The following is a 15,105-nucleotide window of genomic DNA, read 5'->3' as shown; positions in this document are numbered from 1 at the left end:
AAAAAAAAAAACTTATTATTTTATATGAACAAAAACTGAAATAACAAAATAAAGTTAAAATTAAATGACAGTGATGATAGGAAATCAAGTGCCTGGAAGAGTGAGAACATAAAAGAAAAATACCGGCAGATTTAGTAGATGTTGGCATTATTTTGTGAGTGTGTTTCTGGTACATGTGTTTTCCTTTCACAGTACATTGTTGGTGATACTGGAGCTGTTATAAGGCATTCCTTGGTACTCTGCCAGACATGTTCTCGAATATGCAGGATTTAAAGTTTCTCATTACATATACACGGATATATTTGGGCTCAAAATTTCTGACAATGATGAAAATGCTAAGCTCTCTGAGTTCCTAAAGTGAGCTGAGTGTCAAGTTCATTGTTCTCTGCCTGTGGGCATTTTGTTAGGCTTTAATAGAACCTCATCATTTGTCTTCCCAACCTGTTCCATTTTATTTTATAAATTTAATTTTCTGATTATGAAATGTGAAACTGAAATGCATGACCTGCACACATCGGTAGCATAGACCTCAATAAAATTTTGCGTAGGAATACCTGTACAAACGGCAGCAGCCAGATTGAGACATAAGCATGTGCAGTTTCCAATAGATTCCCTCATTTCTTTTCAAAGGTACCATGCTTCTGACTTCAATTATCACTAATTAATTTTGCCTGATCTTGTAGATAATAAATGGATTCTACAGTAGATGTGTTTTGTGATTGATTTATTTCACTTAACATTTTTTAATTAATTAGCTTGCATCTCACTTTTTAACAGTCTGTTCTGGTTGTATGAGTACCATATGTACTTTTCCCCCCAGAATATTCTGTTTCCTCTCGGTTAGGTTTCTATTTTACCTGTTGTTGATAATTTTTTTCATATGACTGGGGATCCTTGGTTGTTCTTCATATATATTATTAAAGGACAAAACATCACACTCTGCTAACCCTAGATAAGAAGATCGTGCAAGCCTTGGCTATCAAAACAGGCTTTGATTATTTGCCTAAGGAGAATGAGCAGACGGCCTGTACCATCTCTGTTGCTAAGACAAATGGCTCCTCTGAAACACAAGCTCATTCTAAGTGCTCCATTCCTCTCAAGCATTTTGCTCAGTTCTTAGGAATTATTTCTGTGAATATGTTTTATAGACAACCCTACCTCTCCCGTTCCAGTAGGGTTGCAAGGTTATGGAAAATGGAAAGAAGGGCTCAGTTTCACAATTTTGCCAATCCATTCCCTCATGTTTTCATTTTCTTTCATTCTTATCCTGCCAATACAAGGTATGATTTCACTTTTAAGTATGTCCTCTTTTTCTCCTCTCTTCTAATGCATAGATTTGTAACTTTCAATTGTTGTTTCCTAATTGTGTTCATTATGCAAAATTGAATGATTTACTTAAATTATTTGAGTGTCAGGGAAAGTGAACGGACTTTGGAGTCCTCCTGACCAGAATCATTTCCTAGATTAGTGTTTCTTCATATTGCTGAGTAAGTTGCATGGTCTCTCTGTGGCTGATTTTCTTTTTTCTAAAATGGAGACAAGATTCCATACGGGTGGGGTTGTTGAAAGAGCTAAGATAGGATGTGTAAGGTGCCTGTGACATTGGAAAACTTGTTCTCTCGTTTATCTCCCCCTTTCCTTTCTCCCATTTGCTGCCCTTTATTCTCCTCCTTTAAATTTTTTATTCATGCATCTTTTCTGGTGAACCTTCATTTCCTCTTCTGAGAAACAGGGAGACAATATATTTGTTCCCTGCAAAACTTAACGAGTCTCAAATGGTACCATTTTGCAAATGCTAAAATAATCCACAAATACATAGCAATGTAATACTTAGAAGCAATAAAAATTACAGTGAAGCATGCCATTATTTCATAAGGCAAAATGAAACATATAAACTAAACTGTACCACAAGCTAATATGTAATGAGATTATTATGCGTCATGTTTAAAATATAAAATCATGTATATTCCTGCTTGTGTCTGCTTAAAGAAGTGAGCAAATGAATGTGTTATAATTGTTGCACATGTGTTTTTTTGGACTGATAATGATTCTGAATTGATGACCAGGCTTAGAGGAAGCAAAATACATGTATTGGTAAATAACTCATGACTGGATGTAAGCAGAGTTGTATAAATGGACCTCTGAGTGTAGGTTTTCTTGCTGATTCTTGTGGGGTACAGGGCAGCAGAGAATAGGGCTTCCTGTGGATTGCTTCTCCACAGGCCTCTCTACTGGGTGCCACTGTCCACAGATACATTTACCTTTGGCAAAACTCCCTGAAAGTGCTGAATTTATTTGCTATTTCTTAACTTGCTATTCGCTTCAGCTATTTTATAGTCACAAGCAGTAAAACCATTACCCTGGTGAAGGTGCTGGTGTCTTGGATTTCCACCTCCCTGTTCTTTTACTTTAGGTTACTCTTGAGGTGTCTAACAGGGTGGGGCTCTCTGGGAGGGAGGAGACTGTGTTCACCTTGACCATGCTGTGATCCTTGTAGGCCAGCCCTTCGTGAATCCCGATGGAACTCCTGCAATATACAACCCACCTGCCAGCCAGCAGTCCCTGCGGAGCGCCATAGTGGGGCAGGCCCAGCAGCAGCCACAGCAGCAACCCTCCCCTCAGACGCAGCAGCAGGTGCAGCCTCCGCAGCAGCAGATGGCGGGCACCCTGGTCACTCAGGTGAGGAGCTGCCTGGAAGGCAAGAAAGGGAAGAACTCAAGAGAGGAACGTGGTGCCACCAACAAACACTTAAGCCTCATAAGCAAAACCTGTCACCTTAGAACCCTTGATTTTACACAGAATTTCATCTGCTCCTTAAGTTTAGAGAGAAATGTATACCTTATCCAACACTAATACCTGCAGGTTGAGAGCAGGTAAAAGGAAAAATCAGTGCTTTCTCAGGTCTGGATACTGTTTCATGTATCAAGGAATATCAGTCTTGGAGATTGAACTCACAATCTCCTCCAGGCTTTTACATCATCCTGATCGTTGAGTTCCATCTCGGATCAGATGTTCATGTGTACAGAGTCATTATCCAACTCATTATTTATGGGAAGAACAGAAATCAGACCAGACCAATCCCACATGGACTGGCTGTTCCTACCTGTAAAGATGCAAAGCTACCCTCCCATAGAAACCTGAATCGGTCTTGGAAGGTGACCAGAGTGAACCTCCTTTTTATTTTTTTCTTACTTCTTAGTCCTTGAGCAATATTTTTAGACCCAGAGAACCCAGTGAACAGTAACGTCAAATGGACATCACTGACTTCTAAAAGGAGTGTTCACTGTGTGCAGACGTGTCTCCCTCCAGAATGTCTCACAGGACGTAGTCTGGTGGTCTTGACTTTCCTTTGGTGGCTGGTTCTCTTCCCTGGGCTGCAATGAATCTCAATGACATTTTAGAGACAGTGGTGTTCTTCCTAGAGGATTTTAACTCCAGTGTTTTCCTGTTACCTGATCAGCTTTTTTTTCCCCCCTCCAGCCTGTCCAGGGCCTACAGGCATCCTCCCAGTCAGTGCAATATCCAGCAGTCTCTTTTCCTCCCCAACATCTCCTGTCTGTGTCTCCAACGCAGCACTTCCCCATGGTACTGTATCATGTGCACATGACTTTTCCCCTGGAGAGCATGTCCACTGGTTTTCCTGTTTACCCAAGTGACTCTGGCTGATAGCTGTGGGTACCCTGGGTTGACTGTGAGGTGGGGATTTGTGTGTGAATGTCTCATCCCTGAACAAGTCAACCTAACTCTGAAAAATATCTTGTTTTTTCTCTGTGAACTGTCTGTCCTATGTTATGTGCTTCTGTGGCTGGTGCTCTCTTTTTAAGCATTTACAAGCTAAGCAGGAATTGAATACCTTCAGAGTTAAAAGTCAGGAATAGAGAGCTATATAAACTTTGTGTGAAAGTTTGGAGAATATCTCAAAGTCAGAATCTGGGTAGCAACCATCATTTCTTGTGCTAGGTGCCAGATGTAGATGTTTCCTGAAGTCTCCAGTCCCTAATTTTCTTTCATTCTCCCCTCAGAGAGGTAGGTCTTTTGTAGCAGCAGCTTAAATAGTGAGCACTGTCCCTAAATCTTGAGCGTCAGAGAGTTAATAGCCCTGATTTAGGCATGTGATCCTCTGGTGACCCAGAACTGGCTCTATCTTTATAGTAGCAGTGGGTGATGATAAATACAGGTGAATCTGCCTCTCTCCAGAAGGCAGGTCCATCAGCTGAGAAGAGCAACTGGCCTTTCACCACAGGACACCAAGCTTTCCTTGACTGTATTTGCATGCCCAAGAGCTAGAGCTCTAGATAAAGAGTGTTGCCATCAAAAGGAGTTGATTCAGATAGTTTACCATCTCTGATTCAGGATGATGAAAGTGATTGCTCATGCAATGCCCTCTTGCTTTATTTTGGCTAAAGAATTTCTTTACTTTCTTTTCCATTTATACTTCCTTGTCCCACAACTACAAGTGTGTGTCCTGTGTCTTCTTCAATGTATGTCTCTCATTCATTACCAAGCCTATCTTATTGATTTCCTCATTTATTTTCCCGGATGACAGAGAGACGATGTGGCCACACAGTTCAGCCAGATGAACCTGAGCCGCCAGTCCTCAGGAGAGACTCCTGAACCCCCTTCAGGTCCAGTCTACCAGTCTTCTCTCATGCCACAACCCACCCAGCAGCAAAGCTATGTCATTGCCTCCACGGGCCAGCAGCTTTCTACCGGAGGTTTCTCAGGCTCTGGCCCTCCCATCTCCCAGCAAGTTCTTCAGCCCCCTCCCTCACCACAGGGATTTGTGCAACAGCCTCCACCCACACAGGTAGGTCTGCTTTGCATCCCACATGTGACCTAGCTGAGTGATGGTGCTCTTCTCACCTCTGCCCTTCTGCTTAGAATATTGCCAGGTCACTCCTTCTTGCCCATCTGGTTCATTCCCCAATGCTAACCTGTTTTGTCCTTTTATTCATTACTCGTGCACAGTCAGGAGGCTCTGAAAGTCAGCTGAGTGAAGCTGCCCATGGTAAGATCAGGAAAGATTCTATTTTCCAAGCTTCTGACGCAGACTTAAAAAACATTCACTTCCATTTGCATTTGCCTTACTTACAGGATTGCCCAGGGGAGGAAAGCCCTGGGGAAGGAGAAGGGATGTCCCTAGGCACTTTGAACCCTCTTGTCCTGCTCTGGAAATATATGGGGATTCCCCCCCCCCTTATCAATTCACAAGCCTTTTCAGGAGCTAATCTGGTGCTTCAGGCAAGAGCTCCTCTATGAATATAAAGGAGAAGAGCAAGCCAATATCCACTGTCCTTTCCTCTCCCTAAGGGGAAGCATAGCTCATGCCTGCTTTCACAGGTAGCTATTAATCATATTTAATTGGCTTGAGCATGTAAGACACCACAGATCACTGATTTTTACTGTCTTCTCAAAGACTGATTATGTGTTACTGTTCACCACCAAGCATCACTGGTGCTCTCCTGGGTATGCCTTGCAGAATATTAGATGTGATTACTGTCAAGATATAAAATGCACACAGGCATTTTCTGGTCCATTTTCAAAGCACACATATCGCAACTAAGTCCCACCCTAATTATGAAGCATTGCACTGCATGAGCTGTGTAAAGTGCAGTGTCACCTTTGTGTCATTTGTTTCACTGCCTTAACATCTTGAATAAATTATTTTCTCTTCAAGACACACAAAACCCTCTACCATGAGATGATTTGCACTCAGTTGTTCACTTTATTTTGAGTGACTGATTAACAGCTCATCTTCAGTCACCAGCTAGGTAATACATCTTCCCTCGTGGGATTTAAAGATATAGGAAAAATGATTTTAAGATACAGGAATGAAGAACTTCATTAATATATTATTTTCCCTTTAAATTAAATTCCTCTAGTTTAATTACTGGGAAAATATAGCTTAGGTTTCAGTCTAAACAGCATCGCAGTACCCTTACCCATTTCTGCTGTCAGAGACCAGTTGTCAGAATGTTTAATAGAGGATTATAGACAAAAGTCATTCAACAGCGGCTCAAAGGTCAATTTCCTCTCAATTGTTTGTGCTTTCTCAAAGTTCACCAGCAGGAGTAAACAGGAAACACATAGACAAGGCAAAGAACTCTTGAAAAAAGGCAATGAAAGAAGAGTTTATTTTTTATCATTTTCCTTTCTCTATCTTTTCTCCTTTCTGTCTTACTCTGACCATTTTTGGATTCTCCATATTATAATATGGTTGGGTGAAAATATACTCTTGGTCTCCTTTGGACCATATTTGCTTCTCTCGCCCTTCTCCTTTCTCTTTTTAAGCCATTTATGCTGATCCTTTAAGAGACCTCTTAGCTTTGCTCACTTTCTTTCCTGAGGGAGGAGGAGGCTAGAGAAAGTAGCCGCTTGCTTCACATGGCTCAAGGCCTTAATTCCTAGGAGCTGAGCAGTGCTTTGCTGTGGAAAGGTGCTAGATAGAGGTGATAACAAAACAAAACAAAACAAAACAAAAAAGAGTAGCTTTACAACATCTTTTGCACAAAGTTTCACATTTATCCAAATATTTTTAGTGCTCATCAGGATACTCCCAAGTGTTTGAGCTCCATCTTTCAGTCCTGAATTTATTTTAATGTTTCATGTTGAATCCAGAAAGGGAGATGAAAGAATGGGTATCATATTTATGACCTGACATGTAATCAACACCCAGTCTTTTCTAAAGAAGCAAAATACTATTGTTTCTCAGAGACATGTAAATATAATGCTGATGAGATGAATTAGATGATAGGTGTTCTTATTCTTAATGCTGGGAGGCATCTGATGGATAATAGTAATAATATTGTACCACAGTTTTTGCCAGAACATAAATAAAACCTATTAGTGCTCCACGATTATTTAGATTTTTATCTGTAAAAACTCCTTTACAAAAAAGGATTAAATCATAACCCTACATCATAAGTAATAGGGTCAAATCGTTGTACATAAGGCATACAGTGAATGAAATGAGTTGCCAGATTCTTACCCATGATTACTTTAGACCCATTCAGGCCCTTACTCTTCAATATCTCTATTGTTAATTAATTGTTCGTTAATCAGAATCATAATTCATAATAATTCCACCGAACTGCAGTATCACAGAGCCACATACATTGTTCTCTTTTATTTCAACTTATCCTGAGGGGAGAAAATATGCTAAATGTTCAATAGCAAAATTGAAATACAAAAATGTTTCTTACTTGTCAAAAGCTAATCAGAAAATAAAATAGCAAATAAAATCAAAATTCTCAAATAAGTGGTTCATAATTTTATTCCATGTATACACTACTTGTAATCTGTCTGCGAGATTATCTGTTTTCCCTGTAGAGAAGATGATAGAAGAAAGGTCAGAGGCCTGAAAATGGAAAATGATTATCATAATATAAATGACCTAAGGCAGGCAAAAAGTCTTTTCAGATCTGGAAACATTTAATTTCAATGAAAGTAATTATAACATTTTCTTTTATTCTTATTCATTAGAAAGTTATGGAAGGTGGGGGAAACAAAATTTTAACATATTTTCACTTTTATATTTAACATTATTTTTTTTCAATACTGGTTACATCCACATCGCTGTGCAGTGTGCTTGGACAGACTTTAAAGCATCCATCATGCTGCTCATGACTGGATCAGGAAATAGCAGTGCTTAACACACAGATGAGTGTTTCTGTCCCACAGAGCAGCTTAAGTGGGGCTGCACTCATGTACTTGGAGGGTAGGTGGCCTTTTGGCCAGGCTGCCACTGGTCTCCATGTGGTCCCTTCCTACAGCAGAACAGCCTGGTCTTTTCCTAGTGGCTGGGGTCTGTCCTACAGGAATCAAAGTCGCAAGCGTTCTTAAGGTTCAGACTTACAAGTGTCAAGCATCACTCTGCTGCTGTTGGTCAAGTGGCCACGAGCCACAGATTCAGGGGCTTGTGCAGTGGATTCCACCTCATCACAGGAGAAGTAGCTTGCTCATACAGGCATGCAAAATGTTTAAAGTAACCCATCATAACTGTCTACCTGAATCGAATTGCATCATAAAATAACATTGTGTTTTAAAGGCTATATTTTTTCTTTTCCTTTTCCTTCCTTCTTCCTCTCCCCTCCTTCTTCCCCTCCTCTCCTTGTCTTCCTCCCTCCCTTTTACCCCCCACCCCCGCTGTCATCTTAACATGGTGTTATTAAATTGTAAGTTTCCTAGATTTAACTCAAACTCAAGATCCTCCTGCCTCAGCCTTTCAGGAGTGCTGGGATTATGACATGCGTCATCATATCTGGTCAAGTGGTTCTTTATGTACAGTTCTCATGCCCTGCTTTTCTCTACCTGTCTTCCACAGATGCCTGTGTATTATTATCCATCTGGTCAGTACCCTACCTCAACCTCACAGCAGTACCAGCCCATGGCCTCAGTTCAGTATAATGCTCAGAGGAGTCAGCAGATGTCACAGGCAGCACAGCAAGCAGGTACTTGGAATTTGTTTCCCATTCTTTCTTCAAACCCAGTTATATTTGCTGATGAATTTTGTAGGTGTTCTCCTTGGACTAGAACCCAGGCTTGACAGTTTAAATTGGCATATTTCTCCCACCAAGAGAAGCTAACAAATCATTCGATCGACACTGTGTGGAAAACTAACAGGTACAAGAAGGAGGTGAAGCCTGTACCAACCAGGTGTGCATCCTAAACACAGGCTCCCTGAATTATTTTTGGATCTTCTCACTTTATATTAAAGCAGAGAGACAACCACATCCCTAACTTCCTAGTTCATACTTTCCAATTTTTCCTAAGGCTAGGGAGCCAAATTCGATTATTTTGATAGCATCCTAGCAAGCACTGTCTTTAGAAGAAGGCTACTGACAATGCAGCGTGGGTCTCCGTGGAACTCTGCTCCGTGGTTCACACTCATGATGGCCACCTGCCTCCTGCCCAGAGCCGGCAGCCACTGTGCAGTGGGAAGGGGGGCCGATACACTGTACGAGAGTGAGTAGCAGGTCTCACAGTGAACCGGTCTCTTTCCCTACTGTGTCACACTCCTAATGGAATGCCGTTACCAGAGGGCAGCATAAACCTAGCAGGGCTGAGTGACTCGCGCTAGGGAGAGGTTTGTGTCTTTTCTGCTGACCAACTGCAGGGCAGCGGGGTGGGGGACCTGTAATTGTTATGCTGAAGATGGTCTGACTGGGAGACTCTGCCTTCTGTAAGTAGGTCCTGAAAAGAGTCCGTGCTCGTGCTCATAGATGCCTGCTCTGTGATCTGATCTCTGCACTGAATATGTTTATACTCTTATGTGATATGTACAGATATATGCATGTAACATATACTTGATATGTACCAGTCTATAAGTTATGAAAAACTCTAAAATCCTTTCCATGGATTCCTGCCAATCACTCACCCCTAAGAATGCTAAGGCTGATGTTCCTAGTATTTTGTCAGATTGGACAAAGAATTAAATTCCTATGTAATGTGAATGACTACGTGTTCTTTAGTTAATTTTATGGTTTAAAGAATCAGAGAGAAGAATTAGAGAAATTTTTAGCAGCAAGCCAGATTTTGTCTTGTTTCAATGTTGTATTAGCTCAGGAAAGAATCTATTTGATTTCTGAATAGACCTAATACTTTTAAAGAAATAAGAACAAAAATTTTCAAATTATTTTTTAAGAAAGTATTTGGCAATATTTTCTTGATAGTTGGAAATGTTGCTGTCTGAGTCATTTTGGTGATTACTGCAATTAGTTTAGCAATATGATATAATAATGTGTTGCTTGCATTTTGAGCTGTCTCTAATGTTTAGCAAAAATGTTAATGTGTAATCTTCTAGTCCTTGGTCCTGAAGCCATGGAGAAATTTTCTCTTTGGTTATGAATGCATTTAGAAGTGGAAAGATGCAGATACCGAAATATAATGTTTTTATTTAGTTTAGTGCTGTGTGAGACATATTTCTAAGGAGATATTTCAGTTTTGTGATAGAGTGTCATCATATAAAGGTATGTGGTTACAGACTTGCTGGAATCAGCTAAACTCTCAGGGAGAGAGAAAGCTGGATGAAAATGTTAATAGAGTAACATAATTAAATTTAGGACGACTCTGGGTTCTTTACTGACTTCTGTGTTGCTGTTTCTCCTCTGCACTCACTTCACTGAGTAACATCCCAAGAAAAAATACATGTGGCTTTTTCCTCTAAAAAAACATTGTGGGAGAATTTAGAATTTACATCAGGGAAAGACTCAACTGGTCCCAACTACAGGCTTGAGCTGGTTGTTGGCTTAGACTAACCCCATGCTCACACATTATCGCAAAATGCCACTCCCAAAGAGAAATAACAGCTCTGTGATGAGAAAAATGCATTCCCAGGCAGCATCCTACTCAAGATAAAAACAAAGACTTGCTTCAGATGTCAAGGACAGGAGAGCAGGGAATATGGTCTGTGGGGGCTGGGTAGCGAGAAAAATGAAGGCAGCAACAGCATCACAGGTGTGTAGAGACCTCTGAGCTCCGGTCTTTGAGCCCACCACACCTGATAGCTGATCTAAAATCCCAACCCAGTTTTCGCTGTGGCACTTTAACATGTATTTGGGAAAGTAGATGTTGTCCCTAACCTATTTGAGGGCTCTGTGGTGGTGAGTAGACACTACAAATCCAACAAATAGGGAGCTTTTGGGAGAGCTAGTGAAGCCAAAAGAGACTTTCCAAAGGGACATGGAAGGGTCATTTCTAGGAGTAACCCTATGCTGCTACAGCATCTTATAGAAGAAACAGCCTCTTTAGGTAAGTGCAAAAAACAGGCTTTCTGAAGGACTTTGAAGATAGAACTTCTTTTTCTTTAAGTCAGACTCTGGATCAGTATTGGCGTGATCCTGTCCCGGAGAGTAGCTCTGACTCACTTTCCGTGTCTTCTGCAGTCCTTATCCTCTCTCATTCTCATCTGATACTGTAGCATCCTCAGCTGTCCGTGATTAATCTTTTGATTGGGGCAAAATTATGTTCATGAAAACCAAATGAGATTCTAATCCCAATTTGCTTTTCAGCCTTCTTCATTATCTTTATTTAATTGCAATAGCATCTTTTCTCTCTCCTAACTTGCGCACAGAATTGAGACCTGTCAGTTACATCTCCCTAGACCTTTAAACTATACTCAGTAAATTTTTATGAAGGGTTCGGATACCTTATAAATGATTAAATAGGATGCTTAAATTACACTTTCCCAGTAAGAAAACATAATTCTTCCTTGTGGTGCTTTTGTGCTCTTTACCCTTTAAGTAGGTGGGAAATGTCTAAACATAGGGAAGATAAACATGTCAGTAATAATTATAAGTAAAGGCCACTGATATTAAGAAACTTTGGAGAAATCAAATGGTGGAATTGCATAGCGCCTTTGGATTTTACCATTGCCTGCATGAAGAAATTTATAAACTCTAAATATCTCTGATGAAAACATATTGTTTATCACAAGTCTGACACTACTATGTACACCCAAAATAGAAGGAACAATTTGTAGTGAGCTAATTATTGATAACCCAAGATTATGAAGTAGAGCAGTTACCTATACTATGGTATAGGTAAAATAAGAGTAGGTTTTAAGTCATTCAGGATTTAAAATACTTGGAAGTGAAAGTTTCCTACCTGAGTACATATTTCTCAGTGGTCAAAAGTTAAAATGAGATTTCAAGTAACAAACATTTTCATCCTTAATGTTTTAGGTTTATTTCAGTCAGTTAGTGTTTGTGTTACAATTTTACTCTTGTTAAAAACGTCTTTAAGGTGGGAAAAATAAAAGTCAAGATATATTATGTAAAGGTACAAATCACCAAAGATGAATGTCATTATTTGTATACCCAAAATGTACCAATAAAATTTTTAAAAAATCTTTAAGGCCACAAAAATTTTAGCAATAATTATATCTGCCTCTTGTTCAATACTCTTATGGGCTAGTTGTTGTATTCAGTATTTACTGACAGTTTAATCCTCATCACAAAATTATAAGGAAAATATTAGCTACCTGAGTTTGGTATTCCTTACTTTGTAGATGGGAGAAACGATCACTTAGGGAGGTAAAATAAATTACCCTGGGCACCAAGGTTGACAGAGTTGAAAGAAATGCTCGGGCTTGACTGATTTTAAATGCCTATGTGTGTTAACTGCTTTCTTGGAAAAGTAGTAAAACAGTTAGTAGCTTTACCTTCATTGCCTAACATGGAAGACCATAAAAACTAATATGTTGGAATCAAAGCAGTATGCTTATGTTACTAAGGCAGCCAATATTTAATTAATTGTTCAGTAGACCTAAAACACATTGGCCTAAGAGCAGAGTAAAATGGGAACTCTGCACTTTTACCTCCCTACCCAACATAGGGTTCTATATCTGCAGAGCTGATCAATAACAAAAAATGTCAGAGGGAAGTTGAGACATTTTGTGCTCAATTGCACTTTGGAAAGGAAAAGAAAAAATTTCTTTCTCCTATACAGTTTTTTCCATCTAAATTTTCTTTTCATTTTGACTTAAAAAGACATCTATATCTATATCTATATCTATATCTATATCTATATCTATATCTATCTATCTATCTATCTATCTATAATATATCTATATCTATATCTATATCTATCTATCTATCTATCTGGATTTATTCTTGCCTCTGCAGCATTTTGGACATATCTGAAAGAAATAAAAAATGAACTTATCAACTGTTAAACAAATTTACAAATAGATATTTTAAAACGAATCTGAGTTTGGTATTAGAATAATACTGGCCTGGTAAAATAAATTGGAACATGGTCATCCCTTCTGTTTTTTGAAATAAATGGTGTGAGATTGATGGTAAATCTTCTTTAAATGTTTGGTAGATTCCCCAGTGAGTTCACCTGACTCTAGAGATTTTCACATGAATCCATTACCTTTTTACTTTATAATTTTAGGAGCTTTTTAATTATAAATTCGATTTCTTTATGTGTACAAGTCTGTTCACGTATTCTATTTATTTTTTTCTGAGAGAAAAGTTGGTGAGTAATATAAAAAATTGACCCATTTCTTATAAGTTGTAGAATTTAGGAATGCAAACTTCATAGTTGTTTCTTTATTTACATTTTAGTAGCTTGAGGATGTGTTGTGGTATTCTGCCTAATTCCTAATATTGATGATTTTTAACTTCTCTGTTTTTGTTTTGTCAGTCTTGGTAGATTCATCAAATTTATTGATCTTTTCAAAGAAGCAGCTCCTTGTTTCATTGATTTTTCCTCACTGTTTTATTGCTTATATTTCATTGATTTGTGCTCTTATCTTTATTCATTATTTTCTTCATTCTGCTCCCTATAAGTTTGCTACATGTTTGTATTTTCTTGAGCTAAAAAGCTAAATCATGTATTTGAGACCTGTTATCTTTTCTAATGTAACTTTGAAGTTATACAAATTTCACTCTCAGCTCAGCTTTAGTTCTGTCCTCCATTTGTTGATATGTTCTATTTTTATTTTCATATATGTATAGTGTGTGTGTGTGTGTGTGTGTGTGTGTGTGTGTGTGTGTGTGTGTTGCTAGAGATCAAACTCAGGACTTTGTAATTCTAGGCAAGCACTCTATCACTATTCTGCACCTCAGGTCTGTATATAGTTTTAAAGTCTTTTGATACCTCCTCTTTGGCTCATAGATTATTGTAGCTGTTTAATATCTAAGCATTTGGAGATTTTCCTCTTTCTGTTTGGTGGTGCAGCTTTATTCTGTTATATATAGTTAGGTAACATATTTCTATGATCTCAATTCTTATAAAATTATTTTTTTTAATTTTATTGAGCTTATTGGTACATTCTAGGTATACAATACAGCTACATTCATTACTGGGATCTTGTATCCCCACATGACAGGTGTTGGCTCTCCTTTCTTATAAAATTACTAAGGTTTGTTTTGTGGTACAGGACATGGTCAATCTTGGTGAATGTTCCATGAATATTTGAAACAACTCTATATTCTACCACTGTTGTTTAGAACATTCTATACATTTCAGCTGGATATGGTTGGTTTATTTAGTTGCCAAGATCTTCTGTATCTTTGCTGACTTTCTGTTTGCTAGATCTATCAGTTGCTGAGAGGTGGCCACTCACAACTCCAACTACATGACCTTCTAAAGTTCTCAAGTTCAGGGTTAGAGGAGAAGCTTTGGAACTATTTGGACCATATTTCCCTTGGTTCACTTCTTAAATGAGTCCAAAATATTGTGTTCCCTAAAAATATTAGACACATTCCATAGAAATAATCCAGAAGTCAAAGACTTTGAGACATTGGGGTTTGAGTGAGCAGTTCCTATAAGCTGCTTCCTGTGTCTCTCAAATACCAGACTTTCAGTGCTGCTGCTTAATACTAGTTAGATTACTGAAGGTTTAAATAGAAGAATAGTGAGACTGTTATAACAGATAATCCATAGTTCTGTCTTCTTAATAATGGACTATGGGGGTCAATAATTTTGAATGTCATGAGAGTGTAACAATATGAAGATAAGATGGCTGCATAGCAGTGCATAAAAATGAAAAAACTTGAGGGAGCCTTAAATGAATTCAGGTTGTAACTTTAGCGAATCATTTGGAGTGGATTTTGAAAACTACTAGAGAGATACTTATGACTTCTACTTTTAAAAATCTCTTACCTCATCCACCTTGCCCTAATCCCAAGTATCTGCTGAATGCTTCATTCTGGGTAAAAGCCAGTTTCATAGATAATGTCTCATGAAAATATTTTACTGCTCAAATTGTAGTTCAGAAGGAAACCATAAAGAGAAATCTTTAAAAATATGCCATATTGCAAAACCCTAAGCGGCTTTTGTGAGGATTCCTTAAGCCTATTCAGTGTGCTTCTGTGATGTTCTAATCAAATCTCTATGGTGAGTTAACAATGTTCAAACTGCAATGTTGAAATATTGGAATTGGAATCTCTTGCAGAAAACAATATTAGACACATTTAAAACAAAGCTGATTTGGACTTTCTTTAAGACTCTCCTCATTGGCCATTCTCGGATCTCTCTAGTATGATTAGAAATGGAGCTGGGATACTTAATTTTGCTAAGTGAGGAAACTGAGAGTAGGTCAGCCAGCTCCTCAATGTGGAGTCTTTCTTGTCGGACCAGACCGGAGCCTTTCAC

General features: G+C 38.7%; 1 protein-coding gene across 30 annotated transcripts in view; it reads left to right on the top strand.

The window, feature by feature from the left end:
- Arpp21 (cAMP regulated phosphoprotein 21) overlaps positions 1-15,105 on the top strand; it is a 153,186-nt gene that overhangs the window by 97,847 nt on the left and 40,234 nt on the right. For 26 of the 30 annotated variants that reach the window (XM_019208248.2, XM_019208245.2, XM_019208249.2 and 23 more), the window contains 4 exons: positions 2,498-2,679; positions 3,481-3,585; positions 4,547-4,807; positions 8,324-8,450. In XM_019208248.2, the coding sequence (XP_019063793.1) occupies positions 2,498-2,679; positions 3,481-3,585; positions 4,547-4,807; positions 8,324-8,450 (675 nt within the window). The remainder of the gene's footprint in view (positions 1-2,497; positions 2,680-3,480; positions 3,586-4,546; positions 4,808-8,323; positions 8,451-15,105) is intronic. The other 4 variants (XM_010629665.2, XM_019208255.2, XM_033757128.1 and 1 more) reach the window with 1 other exon arrangement.

Source organism: Fukomys damarensis, unplaced genomic scaffold (genome assembly GCF_012274545.1).
Source record: "Fukomys damarensis isolate Sample0158 unplaced genomic scaffold, DMR_v1.0_HiC HiC_scaffold_28, whole genome shotgun sequence".
Classification (NCBI taxonomy): Eukaryota; Metazoa; Chordata; class Mammalia; order Rodentia; family Bathyergidae; genus Fukomys; species Fukomys damarensis.
The sequence above is the reverse complement of the archived record's forward strand: the minus strand, read 5'-3'. Positions and strand labels throughout refer to the sequence as shown.